The sequence below is a fragment of the Hyperolius riggenbachi genome, chromosome 2 (assembly GCF_040937935.1).
Source record: "Hyperolius riggenbachi isolate aHypRig1 chromosome 2, aHypRig1.pri, whole genome shotgun sequence".
In the NCBI taxonomy this organism is placed as follows: Eukaryota; Metazoa; Chordata; class Amphibia; order Anura; family Hyperoliidae; genus Hyperolius; species Hyperolius riggenbachi.
The window spans coordinates 561,162,184-561,184,941 of NC_090647.1; the positions used below are offsets into that span (position 1 = coordinate 561,162,184).

Below are 22,758 nucleotides of genomic sequence, written 5' to 3' on the forward strand. Positions count from 1 at the left end.
TGTCCTGGCTCCATGTGCCCTCCTGTGTCCTGGCTCCATGTGTCCTCCTGTGTCCTGGCTCCATGTGTCCTCCTGTGTCCTGGCTCCATGTGTCCTCCTGTGTCCTGTCTCCCTGTGTCCTGTCTCCCTGTGTCCTGTCTCCCTGTGTCCTGTCTCCCTGTGTCCTGTCTCCCTGTGTCCTGTCTCCCTGTGTCCTGTCTCCCTGTGTCCTGTCTCCCTGTGTCCTGTCTCCCTGTGTCCTGTCTCCCTGTGTCCTGTCTCCCTGTGTCCTGTCTCCCTGTGTCCTGTCTCCCTGTGTCCGGTCTCCCTGTGTCCGGTCTCCCTGTGTCCGGTCTCCCTGTGTCCGGTCTCCCTGTGTCCGGTCTCCCTGTGTCCGGTCTCCCTGTGTCCGGTCTCCCTGTGTCCGGTCTCGCTGTGTCCTGTCTCGCTGTGTCCTGTCTCGCTGTGTCCTGTCTCGCTGTGTCCTGTCTCGCTGTGTCCTGTCTCGCTGTGTCCTGTCTCGCTGTGTCCTGTCTCGCTGTGTCCTGTCTCGCTGTGTCCTGTCTCGCTGTGTCCTGTCTCGCTGTGTCCTGTCTCGCTGTGTCCTGTCTCGCTGTGTCCTGTCTCGCTGTGTCCTGTCTCGCTGTGTCCTGTCTCGCTGTGTCCTGTCTCGCTGTGTCCTGTCTCGCTGTGTCCTGTCTCGCTGTGTCCTGTCTCGCTGTGTCCTGTCTCGCTGTGTCCTGTCTCGCTGTGTCCTGTCTCGCTGTGTCCTGTCTCGCTGTGTCCTGTCTCGCTGTGTCCTGTCTCGCTGTGTCCTGTCTCGCTGTGTCCTGTCTCGCTGTGTCCTGTCTCGCTGTGTCCTGTCTCGCTGTGTCCTGTCTCGCTGTGTCCTGTCTCGCTGTGTCCTGTCTCGCTGTGTCCTGTCTCGCTGTGTCCTGTCTCGCTGTGTCCTGTCTCGCTGTGTCCTGTCTCGCTGTGTCCTGTCTCGCTGTGTCCTGTCTCGCTGTGTCCTGTCTCGCTGTGTCCTGTCTCGCTTTGTCCTGTCTCGCTGTGTCCTGTCTCGCTGTGTCCTGGCTCCATGTGCCCTCCTGTGTCCTGGCTCCATGTGTCCTCCTGTGTCCTGGCTCCATGTGTCCTCCTGTGTCCTGGCTCCATGTGTCCTCCTGTGTCCTGGCTCCATGTGTCCTCCTGTGTCCTGGCTCCATGTGTCCTGGCTCCATGTGTCCTGGCTCCCTGACATGTCCTTCTTTGACTGGCTCCCCCGAGTGCCTCACTTCTCCCCCTCTATTTTCCTCCTGCCCCCCTCCATGTGCCCACCTCCCCCGTGTCTCCAATATGCCCATCTCCCCCCCCCCCCCCATCTCTCGGTATGCCCACCTCCTGTGTCTCCGATATGCCCCCCGTGTCTCCGAGATACCCACCGTAAATCCTTCCCCCCTCCGGGTCTGCAGCTGTAGCGGCTTACCTGATACATGCCGCCGCGAAGTCTGCAGACACCCGGCTACTCCATATGTTTCCTCTACTGTGCGGCTACTGATGACGCAATCAGTACAAGCCGCGCAGTAGAGGAAACATATGGAGTAGCCGGGTGTCTGCAGACTTCGCGGCGGCATGTATCAGGTAAGCCGCTACAGCTGCAGACCCGGAGGGGGGAAGGATTTACGGTGGGCATCACAGGGGGGCATATCGGAGACACGGGGGGAGGTGGGCATCTCGGAGACAAGGGGGGGAGGAGGTGGGCATATCGGAGACACGTGGGATGTGCGCACATGGAGCGGAGCAGGAGGAAAATAGAGGGGAAAAGCTGTGGCACATGGGGGAGCCAGGCACAGTGATCGCCCACACAGGCAGGGAATCCCCAATGGCGGCGGTTTATATCGGCGGGCATTCGCAAGTTGGGGATTCCCTGCCTTTGCCGTATAAGACGCAGGGACTTTTTCTCCCCATTTTTGGGGGAGAAAAAGTGCGTCTTATACGGCGGAAAATACGGTAAATATTATCGTTCAGGGACCAGTGTCATTCTTCATAGCAAACCATGTCAACCAGAGGCTTTTCAGTGGTTATTTCTTCTATTTATAAAGCGCCAACATATGACGTGCTGCTGGACATAACATGCATACAATGATACATGGATGACAGATAAAACCACAACATAGGAAAAGCTTTACAAGGCAAACGAGATACAGGATCATGTGATTTGGGCTGGTTAGGTAGGCCCAGTAATACAAGTATGAGGCAGTCATAGGAAAGGAGCACATGATCATGTAGAATACACTAGGGAAGGGAGAGGGTACAAGATATATGATCATGTGATTTGGGCTGGTTAGGTAGGCCCAGTAATAGTACAGGCCGTCATAGGAAAGGAGCACACGATCATGTAGAATACACTAGGGAAGGGAGAGGGTACAAGATACATGATCATGTGATTTGGGCTGGTTAGGTCCAGTAGTACAAGTACAAGGCCGTCATAGGAAAGGAGCACACGATCATGTAGAATACACTAGGGAAGGGAGAGGGTACAAGATACATGATCATGTGATTTGGGCTGGTTAGGTAGATCCAGTAATACAAGTACAAGGCTGTCATAGGAAAGCAGCACATGATAATGTAGAATACACTAGGGAAAGGAGAGGGTACAAGATACATGATCATGTGATTTGGGCTGGTTAGGTAGGTCCAGTATTACAAGTACAAGGCTGTCTTAGGAAAGGAGCACACAATCATGTAGAATACACTAGGGAAGGCAGAGGGTACAAGATACATGATCATGTGATTTGAGCTGGTTAGGTAGGCCCAGTAATACAAGTATGAGGCAGTCATAGGAAAGGAGCACATGCTCATGTAGAATACACTAGGGAAGGGAGAGGGTACAAGATACATGATCATGTGATTTGGGCTGGTTAGGTAGATCCAGTAATACAAGTACAGGCTGTCATAGGAAAGGAGCACACGATCATGTAGAATACACTAGGGAAGGGAGAGGGTACAAGATACATGATCATGTGATTTGGGGCTGGTTAGGTAGGCCCAGTAATACAAGTACAGGCTGTCATAGGAAAGGAGCACATGATCATGTGGAATACACTAGAGAAGGGAGAGGGTATAAGATACATGATCATGTGATTTGGGCTGGTTAGGTAGGCCCAGTAATACAAGTATGAGGCTGTCATAGGAAAGGAGCACACTATCTTGTAGAATAAACTAGGGAAGGGAGAGGGTACAACATATATGATCATGTGATTTGGGCTGGTTAGGTAGGTCCAGTAATACAGTAAGAGGCTGTCTTAGGAAAGAAGCACATGATTATGTAGAATACACTAGGGAAGGGAGAGAGTACAAGATACATGATCATGTAGAATACACTAGGAAAGGGAGGACCCTGCCAAAGGCTTACATTCTAAGGGACCGCTCCCTGTTTGTTGTCTGTATCGCTGTTGGGCAAAATGCACCTCACTTTCTGTCCTTATAATGCCAAGTCACCTGAGTCCATGGTGTCACCAGGAAGTGATGCGAGTGACGGCAGGAAGAAGCTCTGTGTGCATACCTCCCACCTCGTGTAAAAATCTTTAGTTGATTTGTTCACTGCATCAGTGGTAAGCCACCATTGTCCTGTAATAACTGTTATATGATTATACCCTGTCAGAGGCGTATCTAGGGATGACGGCGCCCATGGCAAGCAATTCAATTGCGCCCCTTTTGGGAATGGGGGGGGGGGGGGGGGGGGGCGGGGGTTTGATGCAATTTTTCCTGGACAAAAGGTTAAAAAACGTAGACAATTTTTTTTACAGACGGGTGGAGTCATTAACTCGGTAGGTATTTTTCATTGGGGGGAGGGGTTGTGGGAGTGGGCAGGGTGTGCATGGCCTGACTGAGGCCCTCAAGTGATAAATGCAGCTAATGTGAGGCCTCCCAAGCTATAAATGCAGCTTCCCCAAGTGACAATTGCAGGTAGTGTGTTCCCCAAGTGACAATTGCAGGTAGTGTGAGGCCTTCCCCCCCCAAGTGACAAATGAAAACCACACACAGCACTTCAGATCCCAAACACAGCACTTCAGATCCCAGACACACCACACACACAGCACTACAAGTCCCAGCCACACCGCACACACAGCACTACAAGTCCCAGCCACACCGCACACGCAGCACTACAAGTCCCAGCCACACCACACACACAGCACTACAAGTCCCAGCCACACCACACACGCAGCACTACAAGTCCCAGCCACACCGCACACGCAGCACTAAGAGTCCCAGCCCAGCTACACCACACACACAGCACTACAAGTCCCAGCCACACCGCACACGCAGCACTACAAGTCCCAGCCACACCACACACACAGCACTACAAGTCCCAGCCACACCACACACGCAGCACTAAGAGTCCCAGCCCAGCCACACCGCACACACAGCACTACAAGTCCCAGCCACACCGCACACGCAGCACTACAAGTCCCAGCCACACCGCACACGCAGCACTAAGAGTCCCAGCCCAGCTACACCACACACACAGCACTACAAGTCCCAGCCACACCGCACACGCAGCACTACAAGTCCCAGCCACACCGCACACACAGCACTAAGAGTCCCAGCTACACCACACACACAGCACTACAAGTCCCAGGCACACCACACACACAGCACTACAAGTCCCAGCCACACCGCACACGCAGCACTACAAGTCCCAGCCACACCGCACACACAGCACTAAGAGTCCCAGCTACACCACACACACAGCACTACAAGTCCCAGACACACCACACACAGCACTACAAGTCCCAGCCACACCACACACACAGCACTACAAGTCCCAGACACACCACTCACACACACAGCACTACAAGTCCCAGACACACCACTCACACACACAGCACTACAAGTCCCAGACACACCACACACACACACACAGCACTACAAGTCCCAGACACACCACACACACACAGCACTACAAGTCCCAGCCACACCACACACACAGCACTACAAGTCCCAGGCACACACCACACACACACAGTACTACAAGTCCCAGACACACCACACACACACACAGCACTACAAGTCCCAGCCACACCACACACACAGCACTACAAGTCCCAGGCACACCACACACACAGCACTACAAGTCCCAGCCACACCACACACACAGCACTACAAGTCCCAGGCACACACCACACACACACAGCACTACAAGTCCCAGGCACACCACACACACAGAGCACTACAAGTCCCAGGCACACACCACACACACACAGTACTACAAGTCCCAGGCACACCACACACACACAGCACTACAAGTCCCAGACACACCACACACACACAGCACTACAAGTTCCAGGCACACCACACACACAGCACTACAAGTCCCAGGCACACCACACACACAGCACTACAAGTCCCAGGCACACCACACACACAGCACTACAAGTCCCAGCCACATCACACACACAGCACTACAAGTCCCAGCCACACCACACACACAGCACTACAAGTCCCAGCCACACCACACACACAGCACTACAAGTCCCAGCCACACCACACACACAGCACTACAAGTCCCAGCCACACCACACACACAGCACTACAAGTCCCAGCCACACCACTCACACACACAGCACTACAAGTCCCAGACACACCACACACACACACAGCACTACAAGTCCCAGCCACACCACACACACAGCACTACAAGTCCCAGCCACACCACACACACAGCACTACAAGTCCCAGCCACACCACTCACACACACAGCACTACAAGTCCCAGACACACCACACACACACAGCACTACAAGTCCCAGCCACACCACACACACACAGCACTACAAGTCCCAGGCACACCACACACACACAGCACTACAAGTCCCAGGCACACCACACACACAGCACTACAAGTCCCAGCCACACCACACACACAGCACTACAAGTCCCAGCCACACCACTCACACACACAGCACTACAAGTCCCAGACACACCACACACACACAGCACTACAAGTCCCAGCCACACCACACACACAGCACTACAAGTCCCAGCCACACCACACACACACAGCACTACAAGTCCCAGCCACACCACACACACAGCACTACAAGTCCCAGCCACACCACACACACAGCACTACAAGTCCCAGCCACATCACACACCTCACTACAAGACACAACCCCCCCCCCCATCCTATCCTATCCTATCCTATCCTATTTACATACACCTAGTAACTTACGAGTACAGGATGTTTCCTTTTGTGGTGTGCAGTGGGCGGGCTCAAGGAGGAGGCTGCGGCTGTGGGCAGAGACTGAGTGCCATGCTGTGCACATCTGATCTCACTCACACAGCAGACTGGAGAAGGCGGAGAATTCTGGGCGGGGCTTCTGCAGGAAATACAAGGAGGCTGTTTCTAGCGTGGCTGTATACAACTGATGTGATAGAGGAAATTAGGTGCCGATCACTTGCTAATGACGGCGCATGTGATAACTATGAATGATATAGTCAGTCTGCGCCCCTAGTTGTCTGGAGAAGCGGGCGCCCAGGGCAAATGACATGTGCATGCTGGTAGATACGCGTCTGTACCCTGTATGCTGTTGTACAGCGCCACGGAAGATGCTGGCGCTATATAAATATCAATCAATCTATCAATAATAATTATAAATGGATCCATAATTGATCACATTTTAGCCATAGTATCACCACAGCCACCACCATGCATTGTTGGGACCCCAGCTTTGGAGTGGAGGTAGGGAGGATAAGTGCAGATAGATTGTGCTGTAAAAGGAGGGGGAATCCTCTCCTTGTGCTGCAGTCGCTGGTACTATTCAGGGTTAGGCTGATTTTGTACCCCCAGTCTGAATGCTGTTGTATTCCTCAGGTGTCACCGTGTCTGAACGTCCTGTCATGGCTGCTCTTCGTTAGCGACACGGACGTTCTTGCCGACGCCTGCTGGGCCCTCTCCTACCTGTCTGACGGGCCCAACGACAAGATCCAAGCTGTCATCGATGCTGGAGTGTGCAGGAGGCTGGTGGAGCTACTGATGTAAGCAGACATGATGTACTCTCAATACTCAGGGGGTGGGGTTTCACAAAAGATGCAAAGCTTGCTGGGTTTTCCTGTTGAGGCGGCGTGGCAATGTCCACATGCCTGGAGACTCCTTCCATAAGCGTGATAAGCAGGAGAGTCCCTGTCAGGTTATCTTTGCAGTGTTTGGCTGGAAAAACACACAGCAGAGTGCTTTTCGGATCGTCTTTGTTTTTTACTTTGACTAGCATAAAAATCGTGATTGCAGATATTTTGCCATGATTTTACCATGGTTTTAATGCAAGTTAATGGGAGCATTTTTTTTATAAAACTATACGAAAAGTGCTCTGTGTTGTTTCTCCAGCCATAGTCTACCATGTGTATTAACTGTTTCGGAGCTGCAATTGTTCTGAAAGAATGCACAGAGTTCATAGAGAACCAAAGTGCCACATGAGTAGTGAGATCAGGTTTATTCTTTATTAAACTGGGCTCAAGTCACTAAGACACATTCAGTAATAAATAGGTTGGTAAAATCCTGCATTTGGTAATCTAGCCTTTTTTCCCCTAATTCACAAAGATTTCCACATATGCGGTAATAGTTCACGAAGACCTGTTCGGTAAAACGTAGAAGTCTGACCAGCTGTGGAGAAGGTCTCTGCAGAGACAGAGATGTTCTCCCAGAGTTGTGATGATTCTCTAGGTCAGGGGTCAGGAACCTTTTTGGTTGAGAGCCATAAATGCCATATATTTTAAAAATGTATTTTTGTGAGAGCCATACAATATGTTTCAAACTGGGACAGTGTGCATGCGTAGCAGAGGGCCATGTTGCCATGGTGATGTGTATACAGTTGATCCGCCGGGCAGTGGAAGTGTCAGACACGTCTTCAGCTTCTCTTGGGTTTCAGCAACATTGGCAATTTCCCCGAGAGGCATACAGGAGAAATACCGACTAACAGCTTGTACAATTAGCTAGCTGACTTGGGGGTTGATTCACTTTTTAGGACGAGAACCTAGCACTTTGGCCCAATAGGCTGCCTGTCAAGTGACAAGCAGCCTATTGGGTCAATCAGTGTGGGGATCTCGTCCCTACAAAGTCACTGGACCTGACAGTCCAGAGTGGGACAATTGGAGCAGCCATTAGATTTGGGGTAGGGCGAGTATGTTAGTGGTACATGCTACAGCCAAATGTTACTTGCTCTGCCACACTAAGCTGCGCTGCTTGAGCTGTGTAGCTTAGTGAATCAACCCCTAACTGTGAGCCAGACGTAGCCATCAATAGAGCCACATCTGGCTCCCGAGCCCTAGGTTCCCTACCCCTGAACTAAGTGATCTGCCTGAAACCATGAGCTGTTCCTTTGCAAGAGCTGCATGTGACAGTGTACAAACAGTAATCTCCTTAGATACCACCCTCTCTCTGTTTATCAGTCTATAGATGGGCACATCTACAGGAGACCGGAGAAACTTCTATGAATGTGCTCTGATCCTTCCCCCCCCATTTTACTTTTTGATGTCCCGCCCGGCAGTACATCAACACCAATGGAGTAAGAGAGGTTGAAAGGGCGCTGGACATTTGAGCTCTGCCATGGGCTCAATAGTCCACCCTCCCCATGGCTGAGACCAGCGAACTACCCTACTCTGTGTATAAATAGGGATGCTTGTGTGTATGAGAAGTCCTGAAGTGTCATGTGATCAGTTTATAGGTGTGCAAGCCTCTGATTCGCTGAGAAAATGTCCTGTTTCCAAGCCGTGTATCCCACCTAATGTAATTACAGAATGTGGCTGCTCACTAACGGCTGACATGTATTTTCAGGCACAGCGATTACAAGGTGGTGTCCCCGGCTCTGCGGGCTGTGGGGAACATCGTGACCGGCGATGACGTGCAGACGCAGGTGAGGAAACCTCTGTACCGGGTCCCCAAGAGATGAGCTCCGACCGGGATTCTGTTTGTCAGCAATCTTTTAGAAATGAAATAATCTGCTCGTGCTGAGTAGTGCTGCCTAACTGCATGCACAGGGAGGGCCAAATGTTCTTCAGACTACACGGTGGAGGGGCAGCTGCAAAAGATTTAATTCTCACGGTACAAATACTGGGGGTATTAAAAAACCAGCAATTGGTCAACTCTCTAACCCCACCCCAAAAAAACCTAATTAGGCAGCATTTACCTCTAAAAAATGCAATTTGTTGGGTAAAAAAGGAGAGGCAGCATAGCCTCAAAAAACCCAAACACATAATTAGGCAATTCCCCCTTTAAAGCACATTGGGCAGCCTCTTCCCTCCAAAACACACAATTAGGCAGAGTTTCCCCTTAAAGACACACAATTAGGCAGAGTTTCCCCTTAAAGACACACAATTAGGCCTAGTGCACACCAGAGCGGTTCGGCTGCGTTTTGTGATCCGCTTGCGGCTGCGGATCCGCTAGGGTAATGTATTTCAATGGGCTGGTGCACACCAGAGCGGGAGGCGTTTTGCAGAAACTCATACTCCCGGGCTGCTGCAGATTTTGGATTGCGGAGGCGTTTCTGCGACCAATGTAAAGTAAAGGAAAAACGCAAACCGCTCTGAAAAACGGCAGTTCAGAGCAGTTTTGCAGGCGTTTTTGGTACAGAAGCTGTTCAGTAACAGCTTTACTGTAACAATATATGAAATCTGCTACACCAAAAACGCTTCCCAAAATCGGAAAATGCTAGCTGAAACACTACAGAAAAAGAAGAAAAAGTGTTTCAAAATCTGCTAGCATTTTGCGGATCTGCTAGTGGTTTTTGGTGTGCACCAGGCCTCAGGCAGAGCTTTCCCCTTAAAAACACATAATTAGGCAGAGTTTTCCCTTAAAGTGAACCTTAACCTGCTGAGCGGTCTGGACGAGCTCAGCTCGTCCATCACCGCCAGAGGCTGCCGCTCAGGCCCTACTGGGCCGATTTTAATGAAATAAAAAGCAGCACACGCAGCCGGCACTTTGCCAGCTGCGTGTGCTGCCTGATCGCCGCTGCAGCGCGGCGATCCGCCGCGTGCAGCGGCGAAAGAGGGTCCCCCCAGCCGCCCGAGCCCAGCGTAGCCGGAACAAACAGTTCCGGCCAGCGCTAAGGGCTGGATCGGAGGCGGCTGACGTCAAGACGTCGGCTGACGTCCATGACGTCACTCCGCTCGTCGCCATGGCGACGAGGTAAGCGAAACACGGAAGGTCGCTTATTGCGGCCTTCCGTGTTACTTCTGGCCGCCGGAGGCGATCGGAAGAACGCCTCCGGAGCGCCCTCTAGTGGGCTTTCATGCAGCCAACTTTCAGTTGGCTGCATGGAATAGTTTTTTTTTTAATTAAAAAAAAACCCTCCCACAGCCACCCTGGCGATTTTATCAGAACGCCAGGGTGGTTAAGCCAGAAAAAAAAAGTTTTACTCACCTGGTGCTTCTACTAGCCCCCTGCAGCAGTCCTGTGCCCTCGCAGCAACTCACTAATCCTCTGGTTCCCCGCTGCCAGCTAGTTTCGTCTTTGCCGACAGGCCCGTCAGGACTGGCCACGCGTAGCTTTTTCCGCATTCCCGACTGTAATTAGCGCTATTGCGGGCCGCAACGCATACAAAAATATGCCTTGCCGCATATCTATGCGTTTGTAATGTGGCAACGCGTATTTTTGTACGTGTTGTGGCCCGCAATAGTGCTAATTGCAGTCAGGAACGCGGAAAAGGCTACGCGTGGCCAGTCCTGACGGGCCTGTCGGCAAAAACGAAACTAGCTGGCAGCGGGGGACCAGAGGATTAGTGAGTGGCTGCGAGGGCACAGGATGGCTGCAGGGGGCTGGTAGAAGCCCCAGGTGAGTAAAACTCATTTTTTTTTCCTGGCTTAAGTGTCCCTTTAAGAACACACAATTAGGCAGAGTTTCCCCTTAAAGACACATGATTAGGCAGCATTCCCTGCACATGACTATAAAACATGGTTAGGCTGTAATGGAGTCTCAGCTGATGCGGTCTGAGTGTATGACTCTGCATCACCTGGGCTGCCATTACAGCCGTCCTAGCCAGGTGACATCGCTCCTCTGTCACTCTGCATTCCAGGAGGAGGGAGGAATCGTGTTTTTAGGTGGGAGGAGGATTGACAGCAAGCGGTGAACGGGCTGCAACAAGGCCGCCAGCTGCACAGCACTGAGACTATAACATCAGTGATCCTTATCTGCCCTCTAGTGGTTACATTACATAACAGCTGCCAATATGTAGTGTTCTGAAATATTTCAGGATTATGTTCTCTGTTACTCTGCTCAACAGTACTGCACATGTTCCACTACCCTTTGCATATTAATACACTTTTCTGATTTCCATCTGTGCTATGCTGTGATCGCTTAAAGTCGCATGTTATAAGATACTTTAACGCAGAGTAACGCACAGCAATGCAAAGTCTGTGCGACATTCACAGTGCACACGTTGCGTTAGTGTGTAACGTGTAGCGTTATTAAAGAGTGCTGCATGCTGTGCGTTTAGCAATAAATCTGCTGCGTTACTTGTGTGTTGCACATGCTCAGTAATGGTTTGTTTTTTCCTTTTTTAAAATCTTTTGCATGCCCTGTTTTCGTTCCATAGTAAATACAATTTATAACGTGCAACTTTAACGTCGCACTGTGAAAGTGTATATGTGTTGCGTTAGGGCCGTGTTGTGCCTTAACGTCGGATCAAATGCAACGTCCTACTATGTAAGTAGCCTTAGAGTATTGTAAGAGCATTGCGCAAAAGGTGGATCAGCGGTTATGTGTATGCTCGGTGTGTATTTTATCCCACAAGTGGGGCTTGCACTCTCTTGCAGGTAGGCACTAGTCTGTTTTTAAGTAGCGCTGCTCATTTCTTTGCTATTTTAAGAGCATATTTGGATTTGTATCTCTAAAAACCTAATATGGTAAATATCACACACCTGAAACAAGCATGTGCATTATCCAGTCATACAGCTGCATGCTTGTTCAGGGGCTATGGCTGAAAGTATTAGAGGCAGAGAATCAGCAGGGCTGCCAGGCAATGTGCATTATTTAAAAGGAAGTAAATATGGCAGCCTCCATATCCCTCTCATTTTAGTTGTCCTTCAAAAGGAACCAAGGTGGGAGACCTATGGAAGCCGCCATATTTATTTCCTCTTAAACAATACCATTTGCTTGGCATTCCTGCTGATCTTTCTGGTCAGTAATGTCTGAATCACACACCTGAAACAAGCATGCAGCTAATCTTATCAGATTTGTCATAGACATCTGATGTTCATGCTTGTTCAGGGGCTATGGCTAAAAGTATTAGAGGCAGAGGATCAGCAGGACAGCCAGGCAATGTGCATTTAAAAGGAAATAAACATGTCAGCCTCCTTATCCCTCTCACTTCGGGTTCTCTTTAACCACTTAAGTACCACAGGCTTCTCTCCTCCCTCCCCCTGGCTATTTTGTATTAATTAGGCCACTGCAGCTTTAAGGCCTCGCTGCAGGGCCATACAACTCGGCACACAAGTGATTCCCCCCCTTTTCTGCCCACCAACAGTGCTTTCTGTTGGTGGGCTGCTGGAGTGTTTGTTTGTTTTATAAATATTTGCTTTTTTTTTTTTTTTTTAGTATTATTTTCTATCTCTCACTCCCTCCCATGCCAATCCCCCACCCCCTCCCCCGGCCAGCCAATCACAGCAGATTGCTCATTTGCCTTAAGAGGGGACAGCCGTGTCATAAAGGTTTCCTCAGTACAGTGCTGTCTTAGATCGCAGCGCTGTACCATGTAAATAGACAGCCATCGCCATCTAACAGTCTCCTAGTGGCGACCGCCGCTGGAAGACTGATGGCGGACCGGAGCTCACTCATTCAAGCGGAGATACGTGCGAGGTCTCCTGCAAAACCCCGCCCAGGACTTCATGCCAATTGGCGTTGAGCGGTCCTAGGGCCGTTGCAGTGTCCACGCCAATTGTCGTGGAGCGGTGGTTAAAAGGTTAAGGTCACAGGAAGGGGAGGAGCCACTAGTAATGGAGAGTGTCGGGGAGTGCAGAAATCTCACCATTTCCTAAAACCAGAAAACTGTTAGATGATTGAAAACTCCAGCCTCCCCCCAAACACTGAGACACCAGTTGTGGGCGGAGTAACTGCATAGACATCGTGTGATCTTCTCTCTATCTCTCTGTGTTGCTCAGGTGATTCTGAACTGCTCAGCACTGCAGAGTTTGCTGCACCTCCTCAGCAGCCCTAAAGAGTCCATAAAGAAAGAGGCGTGCTGGACGATATCCAACATCACAGCGGGAAACCGGGCGCAGATTCAGGTAAACGTCCCTTGCAGAGGTCGGGGCCTCATAAGTACAGCGGAGCCTTTCACTCCAGAAACGTGCTTGTAATACAAAGCACTCTTCATTTCACAATCCAAAAACATTCACAGAAAAATATTTAAAGTAGACCTGAATTCAGAACTTTCTTTCTGCTTACATGGAAGCAGACATATTGTTAACATCCTGTGCTTTCAAATGAGCTTATCTGCCGTGGCAGTCAGCTGACTGCTGTTAGATCAAATTACAACATGTAATTAGACACAGATGAAGGGGAAATAGAGAAACTAAACCCTCTGAGAACAGTACAGAACAAAAGTTTGGACACACCTTCTCATTCAAAGAGTTTTCTTTATTTTCATGACTATGAACATTGTAGATTCACACTGAAGGCATCCAAACTATGAATTGCCACATGTGGAAGTATAGTACATAACCAAAAAGTGTGACACAACTGAAAATATGTCATATTCTAGGTTCTTCAAAGTAGCCACCTTTTGCTTTGATTACTGCTTTGCACACTTTTGGCATTCTCTTGATGAGCTTCAAGAGGTAGTCACCTGAAATGGTTTTCACTTCACAGGTGTGCCCTGTCAGGTTTAATAAGTGGGATTTCTTGCCTTATAAATGGTGTTGGGACCATCAGTTGCGTTGTGGAGAAGTCAGGTGGATACACAGCTGATAGTCCTACTGAATAGACGTTAGAATTTGTATTATGGCAAGAAGAAAGCAGCTAAGTATAGAAAAACGAGTGGCCATCATTACTTTAAGAAATGAAGGTCAGTCAGTCCGAAAAATTGGGAAAACTTTGAAAGTGTCCCCAAGTGCAGTCTCAAAAATCATCAAACACTACAAAGAAACTGGCTCACATGCGGACCGCCCCAGGAAAGGAAGTCCAAGAGTCACTTCTGCTGCGGAGGATGTTCATTCGAGTCACCAGCCTCAGAAAGCGCAGGATAACAGCAGCTCAGATTAGAGACCAGGTCAATGCCACACAGAGTTCTAGCAGCAGACACATCTCTAGAACTGTTAAGAGGAGACTGTGTGAATCAGGCCTTCATGGTAGAATATCTGCTAGGAAACCACTGCTAAGGACAGGCAACAAGCAGAAGAGACTTGTTTGGACTAAAGAATACAAGGAATGGACATTAGACCAGTGGGAATCTGTGCTTTGGTCTGATGAGTCCAAATTTGAGATTTTTGGTTCCAACCATCATGTCTTTGTCTGACTTAGAAAAGGTGAACGGATGGATTCTACATGCCTGGTTCCCACCGCGAAGCATGGAGGAGGAGGTGTGATCGTGTGGGGGTGCTTTTCTGGTTACACTGTTGGGGATTTATTCAAAATTGAAGGCATACTGAACCAGCATGGCTACCACAGCATCTTGCAGCAGCATGCTATTCCATCCGGTTTGCGTTTAGTTGGACTATCATTTATTTTCCAACAGGACAATGACCCAAACTACACCTCCAGGCTGTGTAAGGGCTATTTGACCAGGAAGGAGAGTGATGGGGTGCTGCGCCAGATGACCTGGCCTCCACAGTCACCAGACCTGAACCCAATCGAGATGGTTTGGGGTGAGCTGGACAGCAGAGTGAAGGCAAAAGGGCCAACAAGTGCTAAGCATCTCTGGGAACTCCTTCAAGACTGTTGGAAGACCATTTCAGGTGACTACCTCTTGAAGCTCATCAAGAGAATGCCAAGAGTGTGCAAAGCAGTAATCAAAGCAAAAGGTGGCTACTTTGCAGAACCTAGAATATGACATATTCAGTTGCTTCACACGTTTTGGTTATGTACTATACTTCCACATATGGTAATTTATAGTTTGGATGCCTTCAGTGTGAATCTACAATGTTCATAGTCATGAAAATAAAGAAAACTCTTTGAATGAGGTGTGTCCAAACTTTTGGTCTGTACTGTACATACAGGGTGCATTTCTCTGTTTTTCTTCCGTCCTGTGCAAGAGTTCAGGTCGACTTTAATACAAAATACTGTATAAAGTAAAAATGCAGTAATACTAATGAAACTGCACATTACTTCAGAAAATAATTGTTGCTGGTGGAAACAGGAGGATGAAGATTACTGTGCAGGAAGACTTTCATTATAACACAATTGTGGCTCACCCCAATCTCTTTTCTTTTTGTGCCTTTTATCCAATGACAGTTGATTTTGCTTCCTTTTGAGGATTTCACAGTAATGTGACGCTATACAGTCATTACACTCGCATTAAGTACATTCCTGATGTGTCAGAGACAAGAGCCATTGGCTCAGTTGTGGTCACGTGACGCGCGTATGCGCTCTGTGCTTGTACATCAAGACGTGGCTTGCTCATCAAGTCACAATTTCAAAAAAGTTTTTGCTTGTCTTGCAAAGCACTCTTAAAGAGAATCTGTACTCTAAAATGTTTACAGCAAAAAGCATACCATTCTATTCCTTATTTTCTCCTGTGCCCCTCTGTGCTGTTTCTGCCACTCTCTGCTGCAATCCTGGCTTGTAATTAACAGTTTTAGGCAATGTTTACAAACAAACTAACCAGCTTGTGATAGGCTCACATAAGCAGAGTGTGTGAGTCATACAGAGCCTGCAGGGGGGCTGCAGAGGGTGTGTATCGCTTCTATCCAATCACAAGCAGCCCTGCACATTCCACACATTCAAGCCTTAGCCCGACAGACACGACAGAGGAAAGGAGATAAGATTTATTACAGAGACTGTGCAATTAGAAAAGGCTGCAGTAAGCCAGAGCCCATTAGAACAGGCAAAGGAACTTATAGGATAGAAGAACTAAGGCTGAAAAGTTTGTTACAGAGTCTCTTTAAGGGGCCCATACACTGGTAGATTTCAGCCATCGATCAAAAATCAATTCTATCAAATCTAACAATCGATTTGTGGCTGATTTCGATCGATTTGATCTATCTGACAGGATAGGAAATCTAGGTCTATCAGCTGCTAGCATCAGATGGATGGCCCATAGAGTTGCATTGGATCTAATGGTCCAATAATGCATTTAGATCGATTTCCAATAGATTTAATTCTGAAATATTTTGGAAATCTGTTCCTAGTGTGTGGCACACATCAGATACATTCCTGTCAGATTCCACTTGACAGGCATCTGACAGAAATCTATCTGATGGTCGAATTTATCAGTGTATGGCCACCTCTAAACCAAGTTACCTACAATGTAAGGTTTTTCTGTAGATGTTTCTTATGCAAAAATGTTTCAATCTATAAGCCCCTAGTTTAGACCTTATTCCATGTACTATGCCTCCGTGCCACTGGGGGAGCTATTATCATGCACCCCAATAAAACACACCCCCTTCTCTGTAGGAAACAGGATGGAGCCCCCTGCTGGTGTCATACTTGTCTGCCCAACCTCTCCATGTTCTCCACACTCACTCTGCTTCTTGTCTTACCTGTTTATCACCTGCATCACTGTCACATGACACAGCAGTCACATGACCATCATGTTGCAGAGGTTTGCCTTGGGTACACAAAGCGGACCTCAACTCAGAACTAAAAACATTTTTGTTACAGCTGATACAAATCCTGCAATAAATCGGCACTGTTTCTACTTCCTGCTTTCATGGCAGCAGACATAGAGTTAACAGCCTGTGTTTACCAATCAGCTCTCTGCCATGGCAGTCAGCTGATACAGCTGAGGGATCAATTTACAACTTGTGCTTAGTCACAGGTGAGGGGGAATTAGACAGGCTAAACTACATGCATACAGGGTGCATTTCTCTCTGTTTTCGTTTTGTCCTGTGCAGGAGTTCAGGCCCACTTTAAGGACAGCTATTAACCACTTTACCCCCACGCGTACGGATTTCTCCGTCCCTTTTTCCATCCTTTAACCCCCAGGGACGGAGAAATCCGTACTTTCCGCGTTCCCGCCGCTGCCCGCGCTCCCGTTTGTAAACACGCCGCCTGCCGCTAGTAAATTAGCCGCCGCCCGCTCGCCCAGAGATCAATGAACGGGAAAATCCATTCCCGTTCGTTGATCTAAGCCCCGCAATGATCCGCTGCTCTCCGATGGGCAGCGTGATCATTGTGAGAAAAATCAAACACTTACAGCCTCCTTGTACTTCCTGCGAGCGTCTGGAGGTCGCAATAAACAAAAAGTTACTGTTGCTATCTTGTGGCCAAATAGTAAAACTACACCCTAAGAATTTTTTACATTGAAATAAATGTTACACAAAAAATTAACTCATTACCTCCCACACTCCCCAATTTATTTTTTTTTGTAATTAAAAAAAATTTACAATAAAAAAAAATACATAAATAGTTACCTTAGGGACTGAACTCTTTAAATATTTACGTCAAGAGGGTATAACACTGTTACTTTATAAACTATGGGCTTGTAATTAGGGATGGACGCAAAACTGAAAAAAATGCACCTTTATTTCCAAATAAAATATTGGCGCCAAACCTTGTGATAGGGACATAATTTAAATGGTTTTATAACCGGGACAAAAGGGCAAATACATTTCATGGGTTTTAATTACAGTAGCATGCATTATTTAAAAACTATAATGGCCGAAAACTGGAAAATAATTATTTTTTTCCCACATTTTTCCTATTGTCCCATTAAAACACATTTAGAATAAAATAATTCTTGGCATAATGTCCCACCTAAAGAAAGTCTAATTGGTGGCGGAAAAAACAAGATATAGTTAATTTCATTGCGATAAGTAATAATAAAGTTATAGATGAATGAATGGAAGGAGCACTGAAAGGTGAAAATTGCTCTGGTGCTCAGGGGGTAAAACCCCTCAGTGGTGAAGTGGTTAAGCATTACAGACACCTGATTGGCTGATAGAATGTGACTTTGCATGGAGCGGGTTACTGACCTGTGTGATGTATTTATCTCTCTTGCAGACTGTGATCGATGCTGACATCTTCCCGGCCCTCATTAGCATCTTACAGACAGCCGAGTTCAGGACAAGGAAGGAGGCCGCCTGGGCCATTACAAACGCCACCTCCGGGGGCTCCGCTGAGCAGATCAAGTGAGTGTTTCCCGTCATACCTGCTTGTGTGATACTGTAGCTGTAATTGTGATGTTTCTTGGCCAGTATCATAGATTCAGGTCTACTCTTTTATTCAGTGTTGCTGCTACATAAGTGATTATATAATTTATTGTATTTATAAAGCGCCAACATATTACGCAGCGCTGGACATTAGTTTAGGTTACAGACAATATTTAGGGGTGACAAACAGCAATATGACAATACAGGAATACAATAAAGACCAGATCATGCAATACAGTATGAGTACAAGGTAATGCTTAGTCACTGGATGGAGCATGGAGATCACACAGCGCAGTATGAGTACAAGGTAATGCTTAGTCACTGGAGGGGAGCATGGAGATTAGGCACGTTAGGTTCACTCAGATGCATAGCATGGGTTCACAGTAATGGAGGTGCAAGATCAGGTAGGACACAAAAGGAGGAGGACCCTGCCCAAAGGCTTATAATCTAGAGGGAGAGGTAGGGACACGAGAGGTAGGGGACCAGAGTTCGGCTGTGGGCTTAGAGCACTTGTGAGGGGTAGTAGGCCAGAGTGAAAAGGTGAGTTTTGAGGGCCTTCTTGAAGATGTTGAAGGAGGGGGCTGCCCTAATGGGTGGAGGTAGGGAGTACCATAGTGTTGGAGCAGCCCTTGAGAAGTCCAGGAGGCGTGGGTGATGCGGCGGGGGGGGGGGGGGGGGGTCAGACGAAGTTCATTGGAGGAGCAGAGTGAGCGGCTAGGTGTGTACCTCTGAGTAAGATCGGAAATGCAGGTTGGGCAGGTTTTGTGGACAGATTTGTAGGTCAGGCACAGTATCTTGTGATTCATATTATACAGAAGAATCTCATCATAGTGAGCTCTGATATAGTAAAGCTCTGGCTATTAAACTCAATCCCTACGTCCTGACCATTCGTATGTTTCCTATATACTTAACAAAGGATGTATTTCTGCACAGACGCACCTGCGTGCGCATATCACAACTGTGCTGCCGGCCAATGCCTGCCTACATCCACACCAAAGCCTGCGCGCCCATAGTGCAACTGTGCTGCCAACCAAAGCCTGCCTACATCCACACCAAAGCCTGCGCGCTCATAGTGCAACTGTGCTGCCAACCAAAGCCTGCCTACATCCACACCAAAGCCTGCGCGCCCATAGTGCAACTGTGCTGCCAACCAAAGCCTGCCTACATCCACACCAAAGCCTGCGCGCTCATAGTGCAACTGTGCTGCCAACCAAAGCCTGCCTACATCCACACCAAAGCCTGCGCGCCCATAGTGCAACTGTGCTGCCAACCAAAGCCTGCCTACATCCACACCAAAGCCTGTGCCCATAGTGCAACTGTGCTGCCAACCAAAGCCTGCCTACATCCACACCAAAGCCTGCGCGCCCATAGTGCAACTGTGCTGCCAACCAAAGCCTGCCTACATCCACACCAAAGCCTGTGCCCATAGTGCAACTGTGCTGCCAACCAAAGCCTGCCTACATCCACACCAAAGCCTGTGCCCATAGTGCAACTGCCGCCGTCAACACTGACTTAGCCATCGCACAAAGTGCAAGTTTCAGGCAATGGGAATGTGCAAAACAAGCGCACAACCACAGCTCAGAATGCAATAGACCGTGCGAGCAATCTGTGATCTCTGACAGATTTGTGATTTGAGAATGGGAAGCTCAGATTTGTGATTGTTTTGAAAATATTTACTGCTGAATATACAATGATCTTGTAAACTTCTTATTACAATGTCCTCAATGAGTGACGAAAGTGACTGGCAATCAAAATTTAAATGCGACAGCTGTGAACGAGAGGGGGGAGGGGAGTGTCGTTAACATACCGATGCGGCAGTCTGATCCGATGCATCCCACGTCATGTTCCATGTCACTCCTATGCTTCCCTCTTCTGGGTTGGAGGAGGAAGCGTGGGAGTGACGTTGAATGCATCTGATCAGGCGGCTGTCCCTCATTTCCTGATCTCAGCAGGGCCGGTTCTCTCATGAAGTAAGGTGAAACATTTTCATCAGGTGCAGAGATTTCAGGGGCAGCATGTTTGTATTGTATAGCTTGAGATTTGATGTTTTAATACTGGATATGTCCTAACTATAAAGAGGATTCGTGGCGAATTGGTGCGGACCTTCCTTCTGTTGGAGTATCTCTGAGGTCTTGCTAACCTGGTCCAGCACAACCATCCACTGGTGGGGTAGAGCGGTGTTCCCTCTACTACTGAGGAGGAATGGAGTGGCTGACAGCCAGGCAGTGTGCTATTGTGTTGAGCTGCAGCATGTCATGTGAGAACTTTAAATGAAGTCGAGTAAACTGTCGGGTGCTGCGCAATCATTCCAAATCCGGAAGGGGGTGGGGTGCTTCATCACAAGTTTGCCTCAGGTAGCAAAAAGTCTAGAACCGGCCTTGGGTCCCAGGGCATTCAATGGACAGTAGGTGGGGAAAATCCCTCCCATGGGGACAGAGGACCTAAATAACCCCCCAAATGTATTTCTATACTTTTCAGAAGACAGTTTGCTGGACTTGGGCTTAGACTTTATCATACTCATGTTGCTTTCTGTCTTCCAGGTATCTGGTGGATCTGGGCTGCATCAAACCACTTTGCGACCTCCTTACTGTCATGGATTCCAAGATCGTCCAGGTGGCATTGAACGGCCTTGAAAATATCCTGCGGCTGGGCGAGCAGGAGGCGAAGCGCAATGGTACAGGCATCAACCCTTACTGTGCCCTCATCGAGGAGGCTTACGGTAAGCACTCGAATAAATATAGCCAGAACCTGGGGGAACGCTGGAGAACGTGAATGACGGTCATGCTTTCTTCCCTCCTCCAGGTCTAGACAAGATCGAGTTCCTGCAGAGTCACGAGAACCAGGAGATCTACCAGAAGGCCTTCGACCTCATCGAGCATTACTTTGGCACAGAGGATGAAGATAGTAGTATTGCGCCACAAGTAGACCTCAACCAGCAGCAGTTCATCTTCCAGCAGCGAGAGGCTCCTATGGAGGGATTCCAGCTCTGAATTAAGGCTGAAGGGGGCTCCGCATGCCTAATCTCTATGTTCTCCTTCCAGATCCTTGCTCAACTGTTTGCCGTGTGCGCAGTACACGTTTCTGACCCCTCGTACTCCCTTCTTTTACTTCTCATCCCTCCTTGCTTCCTTTTACTTTGCACCCTATAGCAGTAGCTTTTTGTTTTATTATTTTGTTCAGTTTTGTTTTTATTTTGCTATTCCTCTCCCCCATCCCCACCTGACTTCCTCCTTGTTTTCTCTTTGACATCTGGCGCTGTCAGTGGACCCAGGAGCTCTTCTCCTGGCCAGTAAGAGCAAAGGGGGCTCCACCCCTTAGCCTCTGCACAACACCATAGCGATACATGGTGTTGCCCATCTGATGTGCTTTAACATATCTCCATTTCACCTATGACTTGAATACGTACGCTACAAGGACGTAGTTTGACTCCAGTGACAAAGAAGAAACAAGACCAACCGCCTACCTGACTACCGTACTACCGACTGGCAACATCCAGGACCAGAGGAGACCTATTGTCAGGACACGTACGACACATAACAGACGCGTTGGTGTGACGAAGAGAGATTCATCCTCACAATACCGGCAACCCAGCTTCACGTCGCCTCAAGTGGAAGTCGGAGGGAACGATAGAGACTTCATTTTCCGAGACGTGCCAAGTCTGGGCCGGAGAAGACTTCAGTGACATTTGGGAAATAAATATGAGGAGTTCAGTTTAGAGAACTGTTATTCCTCTTCAAAAGCCTTCAGTAGGATCGAAGACAACCTTTCCGTCAATCTTCTTTCTGACCATCTCAATCCGTGGAAAGGGTGGTTCAGCTACTTTGTTTATTTTTCAGGCTGCCTTGAGTTTTTTTTCGATAAACATTTTTGTGTCTCTCTCTCTCCCCCTCGAATTCCCCAATTTTTTTTCTTACCCACCTTCCTCGTCCCTATGAGACTTTGGACTGCCGCTGTCCTTAACACTCTCCCCAGAGACACATGACGGACTACAAATTCTTTGTGAAGACTTTTCTAGTGACTCTTTAAATTAAAAAAAAAAACACTGAAAAAAAGTTTAAAAAAAAGTTTCCCACCCCAAACACTACCCTGGATACTGACCTGCAAGAAATGTGATGAGACTGATCGTTCTTCTACACGCCGCCATTTCAGGTCATCGTCTCCTGAATCCGGGCTCGGAAGGCAAAGTCTTCTCTCCCACCCCACCCCTCCTCCCTTCATATATCTGGTTTACAGAGGAATTCCCTTGTAGTTTTAGAGTATATATATTTTTATTTTCACAGATGCAGCAATTTTTATTTGCTGTGTAAATTATTGCATTATTTTAATGTATACATTGTGTATGTTCCTCCCCCCCTCCCCACTTTTTGAGTCCATATTTTTTCGTTAAGGTCACAAGGTGGTGACCTGTTCTAACAACTCTCCACAGACAAATGCACGTTATGCCCAGGAGGGGGCGCTGCTAAATGTTGTGCTCCTTTCGGGCCGACAACCATTTTTAAAG

General features: G+C 48.3%; 1 protein-coding gene across 1 annotated transcript in view; it reads left to right on the forward strand.

Annotated features, from left to right (window-relative positions):
* KPNA1 (karyopherin subunit alpha 1) overlaps nucleotides 1–22,470 on the forward strand; it is an 89,320-nt gene extending 66,850 nt beyond the window's left edge. Inside the window, exons 9-14 of the mRNA XM_068270935.1 lie at nucleotides 6,835–6,998; nucleotides 8,791–8,869; nucleotides 13,110–13,235; nucleotides 18,109–18,236; nucleotides 20,798–20,976; nucleotides 21,060–22,470. Coding sequence (XP_068127036.1) covers nucleotides 6,835–6,998; nucleotides 8,791–8,869; nucleotides 13,110–13,235; nucleotides 18,109–18,236; nucleotides 20,798–20,976; nucleotides 21,060–21,247 — 864 coding nt within the window. The 3' untranslated portion in view covers nucleotides 21,248–22,470. The remainder of the gene's footprint in view (nucleotides 1–6,834; nucleotides 6,999–8,790; nucleotides 8,870–13,109; nucleotides 13,236–18,108; nucleotides 18,237–20,797; nucleotides 20,977–21,059) is intronic.
* The last annotated feature ends 288 nt before the right edge of the window (nucleotides 22,471–22,758 follow it).